Source organism: Chelonia mydas, chromosome 7, assembly GCF_015237465.2.
Source record: "Chelonia mydas isolate rCheMyd1 chromosome 7, rCheMyd1.pri.v2, whole genome shotgun sequence".
Classification (NCBI taxonomy): domain Eukaryota; kingdom Metazoa; phylum Chordata; order Testudines; family Cheloniidae; genus Chelonia; species Chelonia mydas.
Window position 1 is genome coordinate 59,733,978 of NC_057853.1, and position 25,821 is coordinate 59,759,798.

General features: G+C 47.9%; 1 protein-coding gene across 3 annotated transcripts in view; it reads left to right on the forward strand.

The window, feature by feature from the left end:
- Positions 1 to 25,821, forward strand: part of ADAM8 (ADAM metallopeptidase domain 8) — a 98,429-nt gene that overhangs the window by 59,993 nt on the left and 12,615 nt on the right. For all 3 annotated transcript variants that reach the window (XM_043551785.1, XM_037904937.2, XM_037904938.2), the window contains exons 11-19: positions 59 to 207; positions 538 to 715; positions 5,568 to 5,657; positions 7,535 to 7,730; positions 8,495 to 8,594; positions 20,913 to 21,096; positions 21,324 to 21,401; positions 22,678 to 22,762; positions 23,030 to 23,144. In XM_043551785.1, the coding sequence (XP_043407720.1) occupies positions 59 to 207; positions 538 to 715; positions 5,568 to 5,657; positions 7,535 to 7,730; positions 8,495 to 8,594; positions 20,913 to 21,096; positions 21,324 to 21,401; positions 22,678 to 22,762; positions 23,030 to 23,144 (1,175 nt within the window). The remainder of the gene's footprint in view (positions 1 to 58; positions 208 to 537; positions 716 to 5,567; positions 5,658 to 7,534; positions 7,731 to 8,494; positions 8,595 to 20,912; positions 21,097 to 21,323; positions 21,402 to 22,677; positions 22,763 to 23,029; positions 23,145 to 25,821) is intronic.

Here is a 25,821-nt window from a genome sequence, read left to right on the forward strand (position 1 = left end):
AAGATAAGACTGAAGCATTTGGTATCCCCTAGCCTGTATCCTTCTTATTGTTGCATAGGACCACAGCTTGAATCCTATAGGAGCTGCCTCAACCGTGGCTCATGAGATGGGACACAACCTGGGAATGTCTCATGATGAAGACGTTGGTGGCTGCAGCTGCTTGGCCCCAAAGACCGATGGAGGATGTGTTATGGCAGCTAGTGTTGGGTAAGGAGAACAAAAAGAGAATGGCCATGGGCATCGAGCATCACTGTCCAGTGTACATATTGACCTCGGATTGAACACATCAGGCTGGTGCCCCTGTAGTTAAGGTACTCACTTCCATTGATTTCAATGGAAGCACTCTTATGGACTTTAGTGAGAGCAGATTGAGTCCTCATGGACATTTTCTTCTTCAGCTTTATGTTTTTTGGAAGGTTCGACTCACAGATGTTTTAGCTGTGAAGGGATAGAGGTGTTGTGCAGTTAGTGCTGGTAAATGGAGCTTTTAACCAGAAAGTGCTGTTTGCCATAATGCCTGTTTTTCTTTCCCTCCAGCATGATTTACCCAAAGTACTTCAGCAGCTGCAGTGTAAGTGACCTGCAGAAGTTTCTAAGTGATCCCCGGACTAGCTGCTTACTGAATATCCCCAAGGCTGATGAGCTGTACGGGGTGCCTGTCTGTGGAAACCAGTTTGTAGAGCGAGGGGAGCAGTGTGATTGTGGGACGCCCAAGGTATGTTGACTCCCAGTGGGAGATTTTAAATAAGGGAAGGGAAGCGTGGCAGCGGAACTGTGGGTTGGTCTGGAACCCAAATGCCCTGCCACTGCATAGGAGCCGACCAGAGCCAATGAGCTGTTTTTGTTGCTGCAAGCAGATTTCCAGAGCCCCTGCTGCTGTAGTTGCCTGATGAATAACGCTTCCTTCCTGTGTTCTTCACTTGGTGTTGCACATATTTCTGCTTAAAAGTGACTTGTGAAAGATGTTTTGCATCTTCAGTTTGTGCTCCTTGGTTTTGCTTGTTTGTGCTGGATACAGAGGGCCAGAGAAGCTGGGTTTTTTTTTTCTTTATAGTAAACAATGATTTCTTCTGCTTGTTTCAGCTTCACACATGGCAAATGTGGCTTCCCTAGTTGTGTTGGAGGACTTTCTGGGTGACATAGAGCATATGATTCTTACTATGTATATTGCAGCAGTGCCTGAAGGCCTCAACCAAGATCAGAGTCTCAGTATGCCAGGCACTGTACATACACCTAGTGAGGGACAGTCCCTGTCCCAAACAGCTCACAGTCTGACCAGAGCAGACAGACAGAGTAGGGGAAGGGTTTGGACACACAGGCAGAGGCCAGGCAAGGAAAGATCTGCCAGTGCCCGGTTAGGGCCAGCATTTTGTTGGGTTTTATTTTGGCATGAAAATCCCCACAGTCTCTGGTGATCCACCTAGTGGATCGGGGAACAGGCCAGAGACCTTCCCTTCTGGTGGAACCCACAGTCCAGTTCAACTTCTCCGGTATCAAGTAGGGAGTTGGGGGGAACCCGGGCCCACCCTCTACTCCGGGTTCCACCCAGGGCCCTGTGGATTGCAGCTGTCCACAGTGGCTCCTGTAACAGCTGCGTGACAGCTACAACTCCCTGGGCTACTTCCCCATGGCCTCCTCCCAACACCTTCTTTATCCTCACCACAGGACCTTCCTCCTGATGTCTGATAACACTTGTACTTCTCAGTCTTCCAGTGGTACACCTTCTCACTCTCCACTTCTTGCAACTTTTGCTCCCAGCTCCTCGCACGCACCACAAACTGAAGTGAGCTCCTTTTTAAAACCCAGGTGCCCTGATTAGCCTGCCTTAATTGATTCTAGCAGCTTCTTGATTGGCTGCAGGTGTTCTAATCAGCCTGTCTGCCTTAATTGTTTCCAGAAAGTTCCTGATTGTTCTGGAACTTTCCCTGTTACCTTACCCAGGGAAAAGGGACCTACTTAACCTGGGGCTAATATATCTGCCTTCTATCACTCTCATGTAAGCATCTGGCCTGACCCTGTCACAATATGTATTCATGTTTCAATTTCAATTCAAATTTCCAAAAAAATCACTAAATTGGCAACACTGCATGTAACTAGTTCACAAAACTGGTGGGGGTGTTGGGGAAATTCAGGGGGGTAAACACTCCCGTGGGGGGCTGTAGGGAAATCCATTGTAGCCTCACTTATTCCCATTTCTATGCTTACTGCGTCTCAGGGCCAGGGCGCTCCCTTCAGGGGCATCAGGGAATCAGCGCTCAAGCTGGGTTGGTCTGTCAGGTGTACTGGCTGGGCAACAGAGCAAGTAATAGGCCAGGCCTCCTGGATGAGGACTGAGCAGGCAAACAGTCTATAGCTCAGGCCTCCCAGCCTAAGGGTTAGCACTCAACCAGCCCCGAATGCAAGGCTGGAGTTGGCGGGACTTGGGCCCACCCTGCTCCGCTGTGTCCCAGTCCAGGGCCCTAGAAGTAACAGGTGGTCCTGTCGTGGGGTTGGCAGGGAATCATGGGGTCGCTGCCTCGCCTCATGGTGACACAACAGGACCAATGTCTCATTTCCTAGGCTTCTTCCTACTGGTGTCTGGTGGGCAGCTATGCAGCCACTAGGAGCTGGTTCCCAGGCCTCTTGCCAAGCAGCTCGCTCTCCATTCCCTCTTCAAGTTTCTCAGTCTCCCGGGACAGTGGTTTGCCTTCTCTCCAAACTGGCTCTGGAGAGTTGTTGCCCGCCACAGCCTATCAGAGGCTCCACTAGTGGTTCAGCTCCCTGGGAAGGATTTCTGGCTCTTTCCCTGGTCTGGCTTCAGCTGAGCTGCAGGATCCTACTCTTATACTGCCTGTTCCACCCCTGCACTTCCTGCGAAGGGGATGGTGCACAGTTAGCTGAGCCCAGCAGGGTGAGTTAAACCCCCTCTGCATCGGAATGAGGCCATTCTGCCTCATTACACCATTACAGCAGGATCGCTTATTTCCATAACCAATTACTCCAATAACGCCATTCCATTACTGGTATAAGGCATTTCACACGAGTATAACCTACAAGGCATTGCATGGATTTAACTGGTTATCGTTCATTTGGTACAGAAAATGCGAGTTCCAGCCCCAGGAAGCCATGAAGGGTGCATATCCACTTTGTTTTCCTTTGCAGGTCCTCTTTAAAACACAGATCTGCTTTCTGTATGTAACTAGAGTTGGTCCAATAAACTGGTTCATTAATCTCTTCACAAGTAGAAGTGCTGAGTTTTGGTGGTGGTTGTTTGTGGGCTCTTACTGTTTTCTATTCATGTGCATTTGGGTGAGCGCTGGATATTTATAAAATGTTCAGAAATGCCCCAAGGTTCGTGAATTTTAGCACAATCAGTCACAGACCATTGTCAGGAGTTGCGGCATTAATGCTTAGCGTTGTCTCCAGCCAGTCTCAGGCCAAGCCCTCCTGTACATTTTTTCCCATGTTAATAAAAGTAATTATTCAGAATGACTCTGCGGTCTGTCCATTCCCACCAGTGCAGAGGCTCTGTGGTAAGACTCCTTGCTGCACACTCTGGTAGATAGGTTTCAGAGTAGAAGCCGTGTTAGTCTGTATTTGCAAAAAGAAAAGGAGTACTAGTGGCACCTTAGAGACAAACCAATTTATTTGAGCATAAGCTTTCGTGAGCTACAGCTCACTTCATCGGATGCATTCAGTGGAAAATACGGTGGGGAGATTTATATACATAGAGAACACGAAACAATGGGTGTTACCATATACACTGTAACGAGAGTGATCACTTAAGATGAGCTATTACCAGCAGGAGAGCGGGGAGGGGAGAAAACCTTTTGTAGTGATAATCAAGGTGGGCCATTTCCAGCAGTTAACAGGAACGTCTGAGAAGCAGGGGGGGAATAAAATGGGGAAATAGTTTTACTTTGTGTAATGACACATCCATTCCCAGTCTCTATTCAAGCCTAAGTTAATTGTATCCAATTTGCAAATTAATTCCAATTCAGCAGTCTCTCATTGGAGTCTGTTTCTGAAGTCTTTTTGTTGAAGAATAGCCACTTTTAGGTCAGAAATGGAGTGACCAGAGAGATTGAAGTGTTCTCCGACTGGTTTATGAATGTTATAATTCTTGACATCTGATTTGTGTCCATTTATTCTTTTACGTAGAGACTGTCCAGTTTGCCCAATGTACATGGCAGAGGGGCATTGCTGGCACATGATGGCATAGATCACATTTGTAGATGTGCAGGTGAACGAGCCTCTGGTAGTGTGGCTGATGTGATTAGACCCTGTGATGGTGTCCCCTGAATAGATATGTGGACACAGTTGGCAACGGGCTTTCCTGCAAGGATAGGTTCCTGGGTTAGTGGTTCTGTTGTGTGGTGTGTGGTTGCTGGTGAGTATCTGCTTCAGGTTGGGGGGCTGTCTGTAGGCAAGGACTGGCCTGTCTCCCAAGATTTGTGAGAGTGATGGGTCGTCCTTCAGGATAGGTTGTAGATCCTTGATGATGCATTGGAGAGGTTTTAGTTGGGGGCTGAAGGTGACGGCTAGTGGCGTTCTGTTATTTTCTTTGTTAGGCCTGTCCCGTAGTAGGTGACTTCTGGGTACTCTCCTGGCTCTGGTAGATAAGGGGGGAGTTCCCTCTAGCACTTCCTGCTCAGCTGCCTGTTCTCAGCAGCTGCCCAAAACTTCTGCAGATCTTTGGTAACTTTCTGATTAGTGCCAGGAATTTGATCAAGGAGCAGTGACTGCAGAAACCTCTCCAGGCCATGCCTGTCTTCTCTTTCTCTCCTGTGACTCACATCCTTCTTAATACACCCTTTCTATCCAGTGGGCAGAGGGTTTGGCAATGTACTCTCTCTGGTGCCGGAGCCCTGCCCTCTCTAGCAAGCAGTATAGAAGAAGTGGTGTTTTGCACCTTCCCATGGTGTTTAGTTTGCAATCTTGTGTTCAGGTTTGGATTTAGATTTTTGAACTTGTCAATTAAGCAAATCACTCCAGGGCAGCCAGTCTGCAAAGCACAATCTTTCTCATCCCTGGTCTGAAAGTCAGCCAGAGGGAGATAGCAGCACAGAGTCATCCAAGGATCAATAGGCAGATGTTTTGTTCTCCTGGTGCTCACAGAAGGATGTTATCCTGCTATTTATCTATTCCCAGCTACTCTCCCCCTGTTACTGGCTGTGTCTTCCTGGGAGGGTACTGGCCTGCTATTCTGACATCCCTTTTCTGTAACGTGGGGATAACAGTACGTCCCCTTCATTGTACAGTGCTTTGGGACCCATAGAAACATGCTATAGAAGAGCTAAGGATGATTATAATAACTATGTCCATAGTCAGAAGCTAGTAACAGATTGCTGTGTGGGTAGGAATGTGGCGTACAGATAACTTCACAGTGTACTCACAGGAGAAAACAGTGCCATCTCTGCCTACATCCCCCAGTGGTGCCATACAACAGGAGACGTACACAGCCGTTTTGCAGGAGACCCCCTTGATGACGTTCAAAGGGTTGCTGATTTTAGGAGGTTCTCCAGGTGACTCACTGCTCCCATCCCCAGTGTATCCACTCCCTAACCCATGTGTGTTGTGTTTGTTAGGAATGCAGGGATCCCTGCTGCAACGCCACCACCTGCCGACTAAGTGACGGAGCAGAATGTGCTCAGGGAGAATGCTGCCAATGGTGTAAGGTAAAATCAGTCTCCGGTTGATGTCTGCTAGGAGCTGCCTTGGGGAAGTCTGGCTGATTGACAACTGGGGAAAAGGGCCCAAAGAAATGAAATGAGGCCAATCCCCCAGCCCTGCTAAAGTGCCCAGCACATGGGTGCATGAACGTGATATTTCCTGGCTTTATGGTCAGCATATTTCTCCTCAAGGTGAGACTCTAAGTAAGCCCGACACGCACATGCTACTGCCAGGTTATCGGGTAAAATGGTATGAAGCCGCTGGGATGCTCAGAGATGTGAACAAACATGTCTGGCTTCTCAGATAACCCCTAGCTACACCAAAGCAACCATACAGCTCTCTGAGTCAAGGGCTTTGTCCCGGGGGTCCCAAAGGTTGCCAGTCAATAGCATTGTAGCCCTAATTAAATGGATTAAAAACTGACCAGCTGAGTGTAGGCTACACTTACAGGCTGGGGGGCTGCTTTTTGGAAAGCAAGGGCTTAAAAAGGGACTTAGAGTCATGATAGGAACCAGCTGAACATGAGCTGTCAGTGGGATGCTGTACCTAGGGGTATGTCTGCACAGCAGCTGTGAGGTGTAATTCCCAGCCCAAGTGGATAGATGAGCTTGTGTGCTAAAAATAGCTGTGTGACCAGGCAGTAGCTCTGGCTAGCCACCAGAGTACAATCCCATCTGACCCCATGGGTACATACTCTGGCTTCTAGCCTGAGCCACCACCTATGCTGCCATAACCACAGTTCTGTTTTTAGCTCACTAGCTTGAGCAGAGCTAGCATGCATATGTCTACCTGAGCTGGAAATCACACCTACTGTGTAGATATACCCTAAGGGGGTGAATGTGATCCTTGGCTGTATAAGCAGGGGAGTATTGAGCAGTAGCAAGGAGATGGTGTTATCTCTGCATATGGCATTAATGCGTCCAGTTTTAGTGTCCGTACTTCAGAAAGGGAATTGAAAGGGTTCAGAAAAGAGCCGCAACAATGATTTGAGTTCTGGAAAACCTGCCTGCCAAAGAAAGACTTACGAAGCTCAATATATTTAATTTACCCAAGAAAAGGTTAAGAGATGAATTGATCCCAGTCTATTAGTACCTACATGGGGAGAAGACTTTTACAGAGGGATCTTTAGTTTAGCAGACAAAGGCAGAATGAGATCCAATGACTGGAAGCTGAAGCTAAAGACAAATTCAGACTAGAAATAAAGCTTATTTTTTTAATAGGGAGGGTAATTAACCATTGGAACAGCTGATGTAGGAAAGTGGTAGATTCTCCATCATTTGTAGTCTTTAAATCAGTACAGAATGTCCTAGTGTGAGACATCCTCTCGCTGAACCACGAGATATGGTTCTGAAACAGGAATCACCGGAGGCCATTCCTGTTGTTCAGGAGGTCCTTTCTGGCCTTAACAGCTGTGACTCTGTGGTTAAAAAAAGGTAGTTGAACTCAGTTGCTTCCAGATAACATTGTACAAATTGTTAAGGCGAACAGGTTGGGTGTGAGTCCCTGAGGAAGGGTCACATTACAAGTGGTTGAATGTCTCCAGGGCCAGCTCACATGCTAAGGATGTGTTTTCACTTTCCTGGTCCAAGCAGTATTCACCCATGACCACTTGATGTTGAAGACTGCAGGGTAGGGCTTAGCACAACTCCCCAAAGTCATACTCCAACCCCAGGTAGTTCCCTGACTAAGACCCTATACTGAAGTCTATACCAGAGCTCCAACTGGCTTTGACTTCAGTGGGACCAGGATCAGCCCCTCCCACTCTGCCAGATCAGCAAGCCAGCCAGGGAATGTGTAAGGCTAGGGTGCAGCCTGACTGATGGGCACTCGCTGACACCCCCACGCCCCCCATTCCTTGGGGATTGTGTTTGTGTTTGCTAAGGTGAAGGCTGCTGGTGTGTTGTGCCGTGCCAGTAAGAACAGCTGTGATCTGCCCGAGCACTGCACTGGCCTCTCAGCAGAGTGCCCGGAGGACGTCTTCCAAGAGAATGGTGTGCCGTGCCAGTATGGGAATGGCTACTGTTACAACGGGGTGTGCCCCTCGCACAGCGAGCACTGCCGCACGCTATGGGGTGCAGGTAACATGTCTCTTTGCATGCGCTCCTTCAGCTCCATGCTCACAGGGCGAGCTCATGCCAGTGCAGTGCTGTGTGTATCCATTGCTGAGGCTGCAGCACATAGACTGGGAGCCCAAGTCTCCCTCAATGCTCTCATGGGACATGCACCCACCCATCCCAGCAGTGTGCATGGCACTTGGCAGGCTAGTTGCTGTAACCCAACAAAGTCAAGGGCAGTGGCTTGCACTCTGAACTTTAGGCCACTAGTTTAGGAAGCTACAGATAAGCCCAGGCCTGACTAGCTTGGCCTTGGCCTCTCTGTGAATCAGTTTCCTCACTTCACTGTGTGTAGGACAGGAGGGATTGATGATGCCAAATCAGCTGCCCTGGCCACTAAGTTTGAGGGCTTCAAAGTTCCTTAAGTCAGACACCCAAGATCAGAGGCTTCTGGATTCTATGGCTGCTTCTGGAAGTATTGGCCTTAATGTTTATGAAGAGCTTTGAGATCTTGGATGGAAGGCACTAGGGACGGGCATTGTTTTATCACTAGTTCCTGACGGAAGGGTGATGTGGGTTGTAAGGTGCCCAGTGGGATGCAGGGAACTGTGGAGCCCCAGAGTCACCTGCCAAAGGAAGAGGGTGGTGGGGGAAGTTTTCGATGTGCCTGGTATTGGGGGAAAGGTGGGCAGAGGTGTCACCCCATGAGGTGTGGTGCTACTCACACAGGCTCAGCTTAGCTTGCCTTTGTGAAACTCCAGCGTCAGCTCTTCTCTGTGTCCCTGCAGAGGCCCAGGTGGCCCCTGATATCTGCTTTGAGTACAATGGCCGCCAGAAGGACTACCTGCATTGCTTGACAGAGAACGGGAAAAGGCCCTGCAGCCCAAAGTAAGGAACTGAAGCACCCAGTGCCAAGGGTGTGTGAGTCTGTGCATGGGAGTGGAGTCATTGTGAACTGATCCGGAGTGGGAGGGAATCTTCACTGGGAGGTGGCGTTGTCACTGTGAGCCAGTCCTGAGGGGGAGGGGATCTCTGTGGGGCGAAGGTGGAATCATTGTGAACTAGTCCCATCGGGCAGGGGATCTCTATGGGGAGGGGGCGAAGTCACTGTGAGCTGGTCCAGTGGGGGAGGGGATCTCTATGGGGACAAGGCAGAGTCATTGTGAGCTGGTCCCAGCGGAGGAGATCTCTATAAGGAGGAGGTGGTGTCCCCAAGCTGCAGTTCCAGGCCATTGTGTGAGGGGCCATGCTCCAGTCCTTTGCTTTCAGGGACAGGGCACTTTTTTTTATTTTAAGCCATGTCTTTATCTAGGAAGTTTTGACAGGTTTACAAATTCCAGCTATGTAAATATCAGAGACAATACAGTAATCATTACAGCAGTGTTTAGAGAAACACTATTCAGTAATATAATTATTGAATCTCTCTATTTAGCAGGGTTTTATCATGTTACACTGAGCACCTTTACACTACTAATGACATATCATTTCTGGTGATTTTATTAAATGTAGTGAATTCTCTGATTACACACATTTAACAGACCAGGCCTGTCTACCAAATGTTAAATAAACAAACAAACAAAAACAACTGGACAGGTGTGCTGGTTCTTTTGCAGACGAAGGTACTTTGTCTGAATAGTGAATAAATGGTAACTAAGTATCTAAGTAACTATTTGTCCCCTATCTATTTTGTTGGGTATGTAACTGGTGTGTTAATTTTTCCATAACAACCTCCCATGTTTTTTGAATCGTTCTTCTGTGGTTAGGCTATCAGTAGCCCAGCAGCTTGGGATCATTTGGTAATAAATATCCAACAGTTGGTGATATCTGGTTACGAATTTCATCCCAGTACTGTTCAGTGACTGAACATGTCCACTATATATGCATAAAATCTCTTCTTTCACCACAATTTCGCCACCATTTATCCCCATTCAATCTCTCTCACTCTCTCTTTCTCTTTCTTTCTATATATATAGCATAACCTGTTTGAGTTGAAACAGTATCTTAAATACATTTTCTTTTATTGTGCTACAGACTGAGCTTTACTGGTCCTGTTTTCCAGATCAAAGCCCATTCGTCTGTGGTAATTCATCTATCCACGTCCTTTTCCTACCATGTCATATATGGGCATTTTTTTGTTAGGAAAGTTATCTGCAGAGATGTCAATCAATAAATTAATTATACTTGTTTGTTTCCTAATTGAGCAGACTCCATTTCTTTTATTAAAGTTAGCTTTCTGTATAAAACTGCTTTTCTAGAAAGTCAAAAAACATAATGCATAACTTGAAAGTACTAGTACTTGGGAGAGGAGAATGGTCCAGTTAAAGTTAGTTTTGATCTCTAAATAAGTTAGAAAAGTTTCTTTGCTGAATAACTGGCCAACTGTGCGTATTCTATGGCTTTTCAAGTCTTTAAGCTCTCCGGTTCGTGATTTGGGTTAAGATTTGTATTGTTTGCAATGGGTGTCACTGGTTTGGTAACATGATTTATTTAATCTCTAGTTCCATCCCAAACCCATAGCTTACGATAAAGAATGTGTACAGATTTCTGGAGCGTGTGATTTTTTTTTTATTAGTCCATGGTAGTCTAGAAGAGCTTACATTGCCACAATTTTCTTGTTCAGTAAAGACCCAGTGTTTGGCTGGTTTAGAGTCCCCAGTGAACTACTGCTTTGAGCTGTCTGGTTGGATAGAATATTTGGGATAGCTAGTCCACCCTGGTTAATGGATCAATACAAAGTATCTGGACTCACACTTGGTCTTTTCTTAGTCCATATAAATTCTAACAACATCCTCTGTATTCCTGCTAGAGTTTTATCTGGTTTGATTACCAGGAAGATTTTGAAACAAGTAAAATATCCTTGGAAAATGTTCATTTTGACTTTGGCTGTTCTTCCCAATCAAGAAATTGCATATTAGCCCTAGCACTCCAGATCTTTTTTAATTTGCTGAAGTAGTGGTTTGATATTTAAATCGTAAACCCTGTCTAGGTTGCTTAAGATACAAATTCCAAGATGCTCCGGGTGCCCCTAAACCTCCAACTGCCGGAAGCTGGGATTGGACAACAGAGGATGGATCAGTCAACAGAGGATGGATCAGTCAAAATTGCCCAGTTCTGTTCATTGCCTCTGAAGACTACTGGACTAAATGGACCATTGGTCTGATCCACTGTGACTGTTCTTGGGTATCTTACAGAATTTGTTGCCCATTTGTACCCAAATGTTTTCTGGGGGAATGACTTCTTAAGTCTGGCAAATTTAAATCTGGCAGTTCAGATTTGGCATAATTTACTGTAAATCCAGATGCTTTCCCAAAGTCCTGGATTTCCTTATATATTAATTTTAGGGAAATATTTCACTCAGATAAATATAGTATTACATCATCTGAAAATAAAGCTATTTTCGGGTATGTTCCTGCAAGTTTTATTGCTGTGATATATTCATTATTCCTTATTCTCTGTGCAAAAGGCTCCATGGCCAGGGCAAAAAGGAGACAATGGACATCCCTGCCTAGTTCCTCTGCATAATTCAAATGGAGATTTAAATCCATTAACTCACACACCTGCTTTTGGGCTGGTGTAAAGAGCATTTTAAGGAACTGGGGACCAATGTCCACATAGGACAGGACTTGAAACAGAAAGTTCCACTCTATTCTACCAAAGGCTTTCTCTGCATCAAATGATAAGAAAATAAATGGATCTTTCTTTGCTCTAGCATTATGGATGATTCCAAGGAGTCTTTGAATATTGTTTGAAATTGTCTATCCTTAATTAACCCAGTTTGATGTGAGCTTATATTCACCAAGAGCATGGACTGCAATCGGCTAGCTAGTATTTTTGCTAAAATCTGTCATGATGCAGCAGTGATATGGGCCTATAAGAACTACATATGGTAGGGTCTTTTCCAGCTTCAGGGTAGAACAACAATAGCTTCTTTGAGTGATGGTCCCTATGTGTATTCCATAGGTGGGTATACATGCCTACCTGAGTCTGGAAATTCTTCCAAGCAGTGTCCATTGGCCTGCACATGCGCTGTACAGAGGCCTCAACTAACGAGCAGTTCCCTTCAAGCATATGCCTAGGAGCAGAACCTCCACCACTTAAGCCCAAAGACTCCTTCTAGGGCTAACCATGAGGGAAGAGGGCACTCCCATGGAAACTTCATGCATGGAACCTGAGGGACTGGCTCTGCTAAAGACCCCCAGATTGGAGGGCAAAGCAGTTAAAAAGTTCCATTGATCATCTGGGTACTGAAGTGCAAGGACCAGTGTTCAACGGCTCCATCCACAAGCGCTGGTCCAGACCCATTGTCAGTACCACCTCATTCATCCAAGGACTGCCCTGCTGCCATGGACTCCTGGAACTTCTCGGACACCAGGGCATATGGACACTTACATAACACCAGATGATATGTTTCTCCCTTATCAACAGTCTCAGTCTCCTCTTCTACTCATCGTATTTCTTAAAACCTTTCCTGGACCTTTGGCAACTCAACATCTTTATTTGAAAGCTGAAATTCCAGATGATTCCATCGGCAGCAGTAATCCCCTGCCTTCAGGAGGGGATGTGATCCGCGACTCTTGACATGAAGGACGTATATTTCCATGTGGACATTCACTCCTCACACAGGTTTATGATCGGCCAGGAACACTTCTAGTTGCAAATCCTCTCCTTTTGGGCAAGCAAGGGCACCCGGAGTATTTTGAAAGGTTTTCTCTGTGGTAGCAGCCCAGATGAGATGCTAGGGCTATATGATATTGCCATACCTGGATGATTGGCTCCTGGTAAGCTGCTCACATCAGGAGGTCAAGTCAGTAACTTGGTTCTTCATACAGGTTCTTCATACAGCTTCCATCAGATCTAGGCATTCACTTAACTAGAGAATAGTCCGTTTTGTCACCCACAATGTCGATAAACCTTATAGGGGCAATTTTATACATGGTTTCCACGAGAGCGTTCCTCCCCCTCAGTCAGATTTCATATCATGAGCACCCTTATTTCACGCATTACCTGCAGACCAGGAACTAAAGTGCACAGGTGCCTTTCACTGTTAGGCCTCATGGCCCCATGCACCTACTCGACACCATTCGCCAGGTTCCACTTGCGGTGCGTGCAAACCTGGCTCCACTCATTCTATCGACTGGACAAGGAGCCCATTGCCACCAGAGTTATCTCCTCCATTGCCTGGTGGTCGAACCCAGGAAAGATTATGGTGGGAGTTCCCTTCCGCTCTCCCACCCACAGAGCCACCATTGTGATGGATGCCTCCCTCCTGTGGGGGGTGCTCCCTTGGACAACGACATTGCTCAGGGCACCGGGACTCCAAAAGAGGCTAGACTACACATCAACATACTGGAACTGAGGGCAGTCTGCCTTACATGCAAGGCCTTCCTCCAGCTCATACACTCACTCCATATACAGATAATGTCAGACTATATCACCACTGTGATCTGCATAATAAGGGAGGGGCAAGATCTGATCCCCTCTGCCTGGAAGCCATCAGACTATGGAACTGATGCATCAGGAACTGTATTATGATACAGGCTGCTTACCCTTCTGGATATCCACAACTCCCTTGAAGGCAGACTAAGCAGAGACTTCTTGGCAGACCACGAGTGGGAGATCTACGACACAGTCCTAAACGAGATATTTACACAATGGGGAACACCACAATGGGACCTCTTTTTATCCCAAACGAACAGGAAGCTTTCCCTATATTGCTCCGCAAGAGCCATGGGTAATGGCTCCCAGGGCGATGGACAAACAACCTCGGATATGCCTTTCCTCCCATTCCTTTGCTTCCACGGTTGTAGGGAGGATATGTCACAGTGAAGCCAACAGTATTCTCTAAGCACCCAGACACTTCTGATGAATCCTGTATGCCCCCTAATTAGGATCCGCCCACTCCCAGATCTCCTAGCTCAGGACGGGGAAAATCCAGCATCCCAACCCAAGGTCTTGCCACCTCACGCCCTGGATGGGCATCAGACAGAATGCTCATGTTTGGCGCCTGTTCAAATTATCCTTAACCAAAGTAGGGAAGGTTCTACTAGAACCTGCTACCTGGCTAAATGGAGACATTTCTTGGCCTGGGCACAACTCCACCAACATTCTCCAGCCACTGCAAGTATCCTGGTCATTTTATATTAATCTCCTGTCTTTGAAGACCTCAGGTCTCTCCCTTTATTCGCTGCAGGAGCACCTAGCAGTGATTAGTGCATTCCTCCCTCCGGTGGAGGGACGTTACATCTTACTCACCCAACTATAGTATGGTTTATGAAAGACCTAATAAGGACCTTCCCACCAGTGGTTAAACCAACACCTCCATGGGGAATTAATCTCGTCCTGTCAAGACTCACCAGTCCTCCCTTCGAACCCATGGTGACATGTTCCATGCCCCCACCTGTCCATGACGGTAGCATTTTTGTGGCTGTCTCTTCAGCCAGGAGGGTTGGCGAACTCAGAGCCATCCTGGTGGACCCTTTTTTCACAAAGAAAAGGTCCCTCTTCACATACACCCTAAGTTTCTCCTTCAGGTGGATTCTGAGTTCCACATCAATCAAACTGTTCACTTACTTCTACTTGCAATGGACCAAACCTATTAGAAAATCATTTAGACATTCTATCACCATTGCAGAAAGATCACATGGACAAGCTAGATCGTCCCAGAACATTTCTAAGTGGGTTTCAGGACGCATCCTACAGTGCTACAGGGTAGCAAAAATCCCTCCCTCCAGATCCACAGTTCACTCCATGAGAGTGCAGGCTGCCTCCAGGGCATCCCTATGTCACAAGACACCTGCAGGGAAGCCTCTAGAGTTCTGTCCACATGTTCGCGACACACTGCACTTTAGTTCATGCCTCTGCTGTGGATGCAGCAGTGGAACCTGCAGTGCTGCAAGCTTATTTGCTACAAGCTTCCTCACACCCACGTCTAGTCTCAGCACTGCTTGCCAGTCACCCATTGGTGGAAGATACATAGGGACCATCTCTTGAAGAAGTGGGCTTTACTTACTTAACTGCAAGTTCTTTGAGATGTGTGGTCCCCATATGAATTCCACTACCTTCCCTCCATCCCCTCTGCTTCGGATCATGTGGGATTGCATTAAGAAGAGGAACTGGACAAGTTTGACCCGCATTGTAAGAATGCAGACACTGCTTGTAAGAATTTCTGGACTCAGGCACATGGCGCGCATGCATACTCATGTGTGGAATATAGATAGAGACCACGGATCTCAAAAGAACTCCCAGTTACAATAAGTAACCTCCATTTCTTCCATAGGGTTGTTGAAGTTCCTTCCCTAACAGAATAACATTAAAAGTATCACTCCAGGGACCCACTAATACCTCCTTAAATACTTTGTAAAATTCAGCTGGGAAGCCACTAAGGTTTTAGAGTTTTCCACTTTTGATATTTGCTACTGCATCTAAAATTTCTTCTTCTTCTGTTATTTCTTTATCTAAAGTTTCTTTATCAATTTTATTTATATTTGGCAAGTCTGAAACTTCCAGATATTTTTCAGTAACTTCAGAATTTGGAGTATCTGACGTATAGAGGTTTTTATAGTAAGTGGCAAAAGTAGCACATATTTCTTTAGGGTGTGTAATTATCCTTTACTGATTGTTTTTAATTGATGAAATAATATTTGATCTTTAATCTGTTTAAGCTTTTGAGCCCAGAGTTTATCACATTTATTCCCTTTTTTCATAAAACATCCGCGTTGAATACCTAAGAGCATTTTCAGTGGCATCTGTCATCAACATACTGAATTTCCCTTTCATATTAGTTAGTTGTGGATATGCTTTTTTTTAACCTACATTTTTATGAATGGCTTTTAAACTTGGTATCTCCTGTTCTAGTTTTATTTTTTCTTGAGCTCTTTCTTTTTTCAGTTGAAAGATTCTGCTTATTAACTGGCCCCTAAATATTGCTTCACTTGCCTCCCACAGAAGACCTCTTTTTTTTTTTATATTGTCAGTATATTTATTTGAAAGTATTGAACAATGGCTGCAACTCGACCTTTGTCCTGGAGAAGTAAGCAGTTCATTTTCCCAAAAAGTGATTTTTGGGGACCATCCCAGCCATCAAGTATTATTTTCAATGGTGCACAATCTGACCATGTAATGGTGCCAGTTTCTGCCGTTCTTGTCTGCTTCATTAAGAATTTAGAGATTAACATTAAATCTATTCTAGTACACAACTGATGAGGATGTGAATGAAATATGTAATTCCGTACCCTGGGTGCCATTCTCTCCAGCAAACTGAGAGATTCAACTGTAGGCACAGAGACGTCAGTGCTGCACCTACGTCCCTATCCACCTTGGCTTTCTTATCCCACCTGTCCCAATAAGAATCAATGTGCAACTGAAATCTCCTCCAAGTATAATTTCCCCTTCCCCAAAGCATTGCTGTATTTTAAAGAAGTCCTTAAAGAAGGTTTTTTTGTTTTGCTTGGGAGCATACACTGAGCCACTGTTATTAATAACCCAGCAATTGTGCCCTTCAATAAGATAATCTATCCCTCTTTATCCTGAAATTGATCTTTAATCTAAAAAGGTACATGTTTAACAAATATCATGCCCACTCCTCTCTTCTTTTCTTTAGCTGAAGCAAAAAATGTCTGGGGAAACCAATAACCTTTCATGTTCATAATTTGCCCCCTCCTCATAGGCTTTAAGGCCAGAAGGGACCATCATGATCATCTAGTCTGACCTCCTGCACATTGCAGGCTACAGACCCTCGCCCATCCACTCCTGTAATAGACCCATAACCTCTCTCTGAGTTACTGAAATCCTCAAATCATGATTTAAAGACTTCCAGTTACAGTGAATTCACCATTTACATTAGTTTAAACCTGCAAGTGAGACGTGCCCCATGCTGCAGAGGAAGGCAACCCTCCCCCCACCTCACCCCCCCCACACACAAGGTCTCTGCCAGTCTGACTTGGAGAAACATTCCTTTTTGACCCCAGATATGGCAATTACTTGGACCCTGAGCATTTTGTCAAGACCCACCAGCCAGACACCTGGGAAAAATTCTCTGTAGTAATTCAGAGCTCTTCCCCATCACTGGCTGTTGGAGATATTTGCTGCTGGCAGTCACAGATCGGCTACGTGCCATTGTAGGCAGTCCCATCATACCACCCCCTCCATAAATGTATCAAGCTGAGTCTTGAAGCCAGTTAGGTTTTTTGTCCCCACTGCTCCCCTTGGAAGGCTGTTCCAGAACTTAACTCTGATGGTTGGAAACCTTTGCCTAATTTCAAGCCTAAACTTGTTGATGGCCAGTTTATATCCATTTGTTCTTGTGTCCACATTGGCGCTTAACTCCAATAATTCCTCTCCCTCCCTGGTATTTATCCCTCTGATGTATTTATAGAGAGCAATCATATCTCCCCTCAGCCTTCTTTTGGTTAGGCCCACCAGTTTAGTCCTATTTGAGTTTGACTTCCCCTTCGGATGTGGTAATTTCTACTTCCATACCCTCATTACATTAGCTACCCTGCTACTGTCCTTAAGCTTCTTATTACCCTTATTAGAAACTGAGGCAAAATATTTGTTTAGGTATTGGGACATGCCTAGGTTATTTTTAATCTCTACCCCAGTATTTATTGCTCCTCGCAGTGCTTAGTGGTCCCACTTCTTCTTTCCATGTTTTCTTATTTATATGGCTAAAGAACCTTTTACTGTTGGTTCTAATTCCCTTTGCAAGGTACAACTCTGATTGGCTTTTGGCAGAACTCTTTTTCCCCACACTGTCTGACCACCGAGAGATGGCTTACTTTGCTGACCCATCCCATCTTCCATTCCTTGGAGGCTTTCATCTTTCTCTTAATCACCTGTTTGAGATGCTTGCTCATCCAGCATGGTCTGCAACCCTTCCCTACAATTTTTTTGCCCTTGCTTGGGATTCAGGCTTCAGATAACTTCCACAACTTTGTCTTAAAGTAATTCCAAGCCTCCTCCACGTTCAGATCCTTGAGTTCTTCAGTCAAGTCCACTTCTCTAGCTAATTCCCTTTATTTTTTAAAGTTTGCCCTTTTGAAATCAAGGACCCTAGTTGCAGGTCTGTTTTTGTTTATCCTTCCATCTAGTTTTAACTGAATTAACTCATAATCACTTGAACCAAGGTTGCAACCTACAACCAGTTCCTCTATGAGGTCCTAACTATTCACCAATAACCAATCTAAAATGGCATCATCTTTTTCGTTGGTTCAGTGTCTATTTGTTGAAGAAATCTGTCGGCTATCACCTCCAGGAAAATCTGAGCCCTACCATTATCAATTGCATTTGTTCTCCAATCTATATCTGGGAAATTAAAGTCTCTCATAATCACACAATTCCCTGTAGTATTTATTTCATTAAAAACATTAAACAGGTCTCTCTCCATACCCAGATCAGACCCTGGGTGTTTGTAGTACATCCCAAGCACTATTTCAGAGGTAGCTTTCTTCCCCAAAGTGATTTTGATCCAAACAGACTCTGTTCTATCCATTCTCTCACTTCTAATTTCTTTACAATCTACCTTGTCATTAATATACTATGCTGCTACGCTCCCATCTTTACCTTTATTCCGGTCTTTCCTGAACAGCACACACTCTTCGACACCTGTGTTCCTGTCATGACGACTGTTCCACCACGTTCCTGTTACCCCTATAATATCTGGTTTCATTTCCTGCACCAGTAGAGCTAGTTCTTCCATTTTACACCCAGGAAAAATGTACTAAAATGCGCTCCTTGCATTGGTGTACAAACATCCTAGTTGTTTCTGCTTGGCTTAGCCCAGATTCGTCACCTGATTAGGTACAGTCAGGTTACTTCCAGTATCGCCTATCCGACAGTTAGTGTCATTGGTATTGGCACTCTTTCCTCTTTTTGTCCGTTCTCATAGCCGCTGCCGTTCCTTTCTCCATTGCTGCATTCTCACTTTCTGTATTTTCCTCCTAGTCAGTATTAGAATCAGGCATGGAGATTACATGAGCATCTCCCAACCATCTCCCCAAATTCCTAGTTTAAAGCTCTTTTAATTGGTTGTGCCAACCCCCATCCCAGAAGTCTAGTTCCCTCCCTACTTAGGTGGAGTCCATCCCATGAGAACAGTCTTCTGTCTGTGAATGCCTCCCAGTGGTTGAACACCCCAAAGCCCTCCTTATGCCACCACGGCCTGAACCATCTGTTGATCATCATAAGCTTGTCTTGCCTTCACTGTCCTCCTCTAGGGGCAGGTACAATCCTACTGAAGGTCATCTGAGCCTCTGTTTCTTTAAGCGTCTTCCCCAGCCTGGCGTAGTCTCCCTTGATGCTTTCCAACAAGAATCTAGCCCTATCATTTGTTCGCACATGAAGGACAATCAGTGGATTCTTTCCTGCTCCCATTAGGATACTCTTCAGCCTCAGGTCCACAACCCGTATCTTAGCTCCCGGCGGACAGCACACCCTTCTGTTCTCCGGATCAGCTCTGGTGACAGGCCTGTCCATTCTTCTCAGTAGGGAGTCACCAATCACATAAACCTGCCTCTTGCTGATGTTGGTGTGATTTTCTGGCCTTCCTCTTGTCGTCCCTGGCAATCTTCTGCAAGTCATCCTGTATCCTCCTGGGACTCCAGACTTCGGCTATCGCCACTGATTCTTCTCTTCTTGTAGGACTAGCCACTCTTCTCTTCTTCCTTGCCCTCCCACTTCATGTTACTGCCTGCCTGCAGTGCCCTGCCGCTGTAACGTCTGTAGTGTAGACATAGCCTAAATAATGCTGATTTTTGAAGCTGAAAGAGAGTCTGACTGGGAATCCCCAGTTGTCGTGGATTTCTGCCCTTCTGAGTGCTGATGTAATTTCCCCCAACTCCTCTTTTTTTAAGTTACGGCAGAGAGATTGTGGAAAATTGCAGCTTGTAGCCTTTGAGTATGAGTTCTGAACGCTCTCTGGCTTTTTTCATAATTAAATTTTTCTGCTGATAACCGTGAAATTTCACAGTTAGGTCTCTGGGTCTATTAAAAGGCTTAGCTGCGGGGGAGCAGCACTCTATGCGCTCTCTCCACTGTCAACTCTCTCAGAGAGCTCAAATTTAACAATTCCTCAACCACCGTTTTTACATGCCAGATTGGATTTCCTCCTTCAGTGTTTTCAGGTAGTCCCTTAATTCTTGTGTTCCTTCTCCTTCTGTTTTCTGAATCATGCAGTTTAAGCTGCATCTCTCTCTCTCTGCTCCATCTGTGCCATGCGGCTCTGCAGCTCTGTCTCTCTGAGGCCAGTCTCTAGCACAGTGACTTGCTCTTCCAAATCCGTAACTTCCTTCTTTACTGCTAGACTCTTGGTCCTCTCTCATGGCCTCAAACTCAAGAGATCATCTCCAGAATGTCCAGTTTGGTGGCCATTTGTTTTTTCCGAGCCCTGGCTTGGCTGCCAAGTATTCACTTGGAGTCTGAGATGTCTCTCCATGCTACGAGCTGGAAACACCCTTCTTAGCGAGGTATCTGTGTAAATGTTCAGATTTTTCTGAAGAATCCATTTTCTGCAACTCTCTGCTCTTTTTTTGGGAGAAGGTTAGTCCGTTTCAGGGGTCAATGGAGGCAGATTACTTTGATATCCCCACAGAGCTCAGGCTTCAGGCAGCGATGTTACTGTGGGCCCCTGCTGGTCTCTGACATGGACATTTTACAGTTAATTCCTGCTAGGATCCTGGCAGGGTAGTGCAGGCTGCACAAGTTGGAGCTGCCCCGCTGGCTCCCAGCATATGGCCATGGAGCCTGGCCAAGTGTGTGGGGTCCAGAAGGAGAAAGGGAGGGAGCCCTTCACTACTAAGGGGCCAGCCCAAGTGCGATGCACCAGTGCTGACCTGAACTGTCAGGCGGCTCTTTGGTGGTGTGTGCAACAGGAATTGGTGGTCTCTGTCCAGGAGCTGCTGAGCTGGGCCTGCTCACACCCCTGCCCTCACAACTGGTCAGATGCTGAGCTCCCCTCTCCCCCTAGAGATGGTTTCTTGCAGGTCAGAGCTGGGGCCCGTAAGTGGGTGAGGGTGCTATGCTGGGCCCAGACATCGGCAAGGGCTGCTGAGCCAGGACCTTTTGCTAGCACTGAGACCACCCTCCAGGCAAAAGGCAGAGGAGCTGTCCCACATTGGCACAGGCTGTGGGGTGCGAGGCTTTGGGGCCATGCCAATGCTAAGGCGAGATGAGACCCAGCACGCTCATTCCTGACGTTTACTTTTCCCGCAGAGACGTTAAGTGTGGCACGCTGCATTGCCTGAGTGGGAACAGGACCCCCATTGGAGGGGGTGGCGTCTACTCCCTGTCTCTCGGGGGGGTGACCTGCAAAGCAGCTGTCACTGACAAGGAAGAAACTGATGTGGTGGCGAATCTTGCGCTAGTGCCAACAGGCACCAAGTGTGGGGAGGAAATGGTGAGCACGCTGCACAGGCTGCTGCTATTCTTGTCTGCTGCGCTGGTGACGTGTGCTTGGCTTTGCGGGTGCTGGGGAAGAATGGGTTTTCCATGGGATCTGCTGGAGAGGAGGGGAAGGTCAGGAGCAAGGAGGTAACATAGCTGCTGAGTCGCTGTGAGTGCAGGATGGGTGATGGCAAGGTGCCGTATATACCGTACTGAAAGCATTGTGCCTTCTCATTCCAGGTCTGCTATGCCGGGCGCTGCCAGGACCTCCTGATTTATGGTGCCAAAAACTGCTCTGCAAAGTGCAACGGTTACGGGGTAGGTTCAGGCCATGGAAAGGGCATGGCATCACACAGAGGTGCTGGTGTGGCCACGATCCTCTGGGTGTCCTCTGACTGTACAGGACCGACTGTCCCTCAGATCTCCCAGCTGTAACATTGGAGCACTGATTGTGTTGTAGAGTGCTGGGAGGTGTGTGGGTGAAAGATGCTAAGTATTGTTCCTGACAGGTCTTCGCTCAGACACCCCATGTTTTCTGTGAGCGCACACAGCAGACATGAATGTGCTGTGTGCCACTGCCATGCACTGCTGGACCCCTGAGACCATCTCACATGGGTTCTTGGTGCTTCACAGACCTTCCTCTCTCTCCGTCCACACCCCATTCTGCGTCTGATCTCAGAGCAGCTCTCCCTGTCCTGCAGCACTGCACGTCCCGTGCTTAGTCTGCAGTACCTCGGTGCTGATGTCTCTTCCTGTGATCTGCTGGTAAATGCAGCCTTTCAGCCAGCGACCTGTCATGTTCCCAAGACCCACAGAGTCCATTTGCTATGTCTGTCTATGCTACTCACGATGTCTCTTTTCATGTCGCACCATCACAGCATTGCCTCCCTCAAAGCACATGGTCACAGGCCACCCATGGCTGGGCTGTGTGGTCACTGTGTGGTAACAGGGTCCTTGTCCCTGAGAGAGCTCCCGCAGCACTTTGGTTTTCTCAGCAAGTCCACCCTGAAGGAACAGATCAGGCCACATTCCAATGGCCTTGTGCCCTGCCTTTCGCTGGGCACTTTGGTTCAGGGAGCAATTTGGCCCAAGTTGGGAGGGAACATTGTCTGCCAATGAGTTCAGCAGAACTTCCTCTCCTCCAGCAGCTGTGATTGTGGAAGGCCCTGTCCCAGTGGGACATCTGTGAGCTGCTCACGGGTGCTGAGATGGGGCGGCTGGACTGTTCCAGACGCTGGTGCTGAGTGCGACAAATGGGGCACAGCAGCATCACACGCTGTTGCATGTCAGACAGACAGGCACTGTCTGGGCTGAGTCCTGGGTGAAGCCAGCACGAGTTACTCATACCGTGCTTCAGGAGAATAGGGCTTCTGCTGTCAGTATAATTCACCGGTCCTGATCCTGAGGCCAGAGCAAATGTGCAGCAGTTACAAGGCGTCCAATCCTGCATGCCTACTCAGTAAAGCCAAACTGCTGCTAAAGCCGATAGGAGTGTGACCTGGGTAGAGGCTGCAGGATTGAGCCCAAACTCTCCCATTGTAAAGCACGGTCAGAGTTGCTGCCTGGTCCCTAACTCTGCCGGATTGGATTTCAGGTCTGCAATCACAAGCGGGAATGCCACTGTGAGCCCGGCTGGGCCGCGCCCTACTGCGAGCGGAAGCTTTCGGAGATTGCATCAGGTACAGCGCTCACTAGGGCCAGGAGGGCAGGGTTCGGGGTGGACCTGCTGGAGGAAAAAGCTGGGCTGCAGGCAGTAGCAATGTCCTGACGGTGACATCTGATAGGCTGTGTAACACACTCCTTTCAGGAGCTGCTTAGATTGGCCAAAGCACTGAAAAACAGTGGACAGTCTGGCCCTGCCCTGCCCACCAGGGGCTGGGCTGGGATAGGTGACTGAATTCCCCAAACTGAGTCCCTCCCTGATCCCTCTCTCTGGCTCTCGACAGGTGGAAGCAACATGGTTGTGGCAGCCGTGCTGACAGTGGTGGTGCTGGTAGCCATGCTGACCATCGGAGGCTTTGTGTTCTACAAAGGCAATGGGAAGAAATACTTCCAGAAAGGGTAAGACTCCCGCTGCTGTACCGTGCCCTCACAGAGCTCAGTCCCCATGGCAGGCAGCTCCTCTGATTTGCTGGGATACACAATAGCCAGATTCCATGGTAAGGAGCAAGCGACAGGCTGATTGGACAGCTGGATGGACAGACTGAATCGATACAGTTGGTTGACTCTCTCCACACCAGTCCACTGGCCACTAGTACTTGTGCTTGGCTCCAGATATCCAGGTGCTTCTCTGAGTCCTGTGCTGACAGGCAAGTGTCCCCACGCTTTCCCCTGTGCACCTCCCCTATGGCCTGTGGGAGAGAAGAGTTCATTTCCCCATGGCCTATCCAACCCATGGCTCTCCAACCCAGCCCTGAGGCTGCTGACAAGCGGGTCAATTTGTCCCGGTGTTTTTTGTCATTGTGACCTGCACTGACAAGCCCAGCCCCGTGCCAAGAGGAGCCACTGTCTGGCCATCACATGGGAGCTGCTGTTGTTCACGAAGCCCCTGCTCTGGGTTCTGATCAGTGACAGGTGTGGGAAGCTGTATTCCCTGAATCCCTGAAATACCACCCCTTCACCCACCCTCTGGAGACCTCGCCGGGCCAGCCGTTCTGGGCTCTTCCTTCCTACACCCCCACCGCCTTCATCTGCTGCCTGCTGGTGGGTGTTTGGTCACTGAGCAGCCTGCTCAGGAGGACCCTGGAGGAGCGGGGTGGGTGCAGGTCCTGTCCACTCTTGTCTGACAGCAGGAGTTTCTGATGGGCCTCCCTGCTAAGTGAGCACCCCCCGGAGAGCGTGGTATGGTTCCCAACCCCCTGCAGGGCCCAGTTGTTTGGACTCTCCCTGCAGTGCCATGAGACCCTGTCCCTGTGCTCTCACCAAACAAGGAGCTGCAGGTCCTGGTGCTGACAGGGCCCTGCCAGTGTTCTCTCTAGGCAGGAGGGGAATATTGAGGGTTCTGGGGAGGGGCTGGGCACAGGGCCAAAGAGCTGCTCTCTGTTCTCTGCTGCTCTCGTTCACTCACAACTGCATTTTCTCACCAATGTGCCCTGAGCAATGCCTGGGCCAAGTGTGACACCCCTGACCTGAAGCAGTGGGAGGGTGCAGTAGCTCCTCTGAGGGTGAAAGCTCCTCTTCGTGTTGAACCAGAAAGAGGTGGGCCAATGCTCACTCTCCTTCCTGCCCCAGAGCTGAGAAGCCCCAGCTCAAAGGCCATTTGTGGGAAGTTGCTACACGACTATGAGGAGGGCTTAGAATCGCAGGCCTCCCCGTCCCCGCCCTTGGGTTCTGGTCCCAGCCTGGACATCGTCTGGGGGTTTTAGGGCTTCTTGGGGGGGGCAGGCCAATGGGGAGTTAGATACAACTGGAACGAGAAGCAAACCTGAAGGAGCAGCAATATCCCAGTGTGCGTAACAGACTGTGAGGGTGTCCCTCTCCCATGGCACCTCCTCCCTCTCCCTCTCCCTGTCCCCTCATCACAGGCTCCTGGGGCTGGGACCACATGCACTGTAGAGTGTCTGGCACAGTGGGGCCCCGATCCTGTCTGGCGCCTCTGGGCATCGGGTTACAATCCGCAGGCAGAGGCTCTGTGGGCTTCAGGGGATTGGCAGTTAGTAGCCATTGTTATAAAAGCAGTAGCTCCATGCCCGGAGTGTCTGCCAAGCACTTGGGATTCTCAGCTGGCCTCTCAGCGCCCCAAGGCACAACCACACCTTCGCCGCTGCTATTGCTCACAGCACTTACAGATTGTGAGGTGGCAGAGCCAGGATGTGCCGGAAAGGGAGAGGACTGACAGTGCGAGTGAGCAGCACAGGGCTGGGTTTGCTCCTGTGATTCACAGCTGGACGCTCAGCCGTGCGGACGAGCTTACAGCAGTCCCAAGCACACACCGTCTTGGGCTTTTCCCCAGTCAGGCATGAGGAAGCAATCGAGACATACCCTGTCATACCCTGCATGGCAACACACAAGCCCCTTTGTGCCCTCTTCCTGGGAGCACTCTGCATCCAGATTTGGGACAGAGCAGCTAAGCGTGTTCATACAACTGATGGGGCTGTTCCATGCAAAACCTGTGGGATATAAGAATATAGGACACAAGGCTGGAAGGGGCCCCCTGGGGCATAGTGTCCAGTCCCTGGTATCACTGGTAACTCCAGCATCTCATCCGCTTCAGAAACTTATCCAGCTCCATCCTCAAACAAGTTCAGTTTCTTGCCCCCACTGCTCCTGTTGGGAGCCTGTTCCTGAACCTCACCCTCTGATGGTTAGAAACTTTCTTCTCATTTCCAGCCACAATTTGTTCATGGCCAGTTTATCTCTTTTTTTTACTTGTGCCCACACTGTCCTTTAGCTTCAGTAGCTCTTCCCCCTCCCTGGTGTTTACCCTGATCGATTTGTAGAGAGCAGTCAGAGTCTCTCAGCCTGCATTTTGCTAGGCTCAACAAGCCATGTTCTTGTAATCTCCTCTCATAAAATAGGCCCTTTGTTCCCCTGATCATCCTATTAGCTCTTCTCTGCACCAGTTCCAGTGTGGATTCGTCTGTCTTGAACATGGCTGACCCGAACTGTACACAGGATTCCAGATGAGGGCTTACCAGTGCCTTGTACAGTGGCATTAATACTTCCCTCTTTGTACTGGAAATGCCTCACCTGGTATATATGTGACTTTTTAACAGCTGCATGAGACCATTCCCTCATA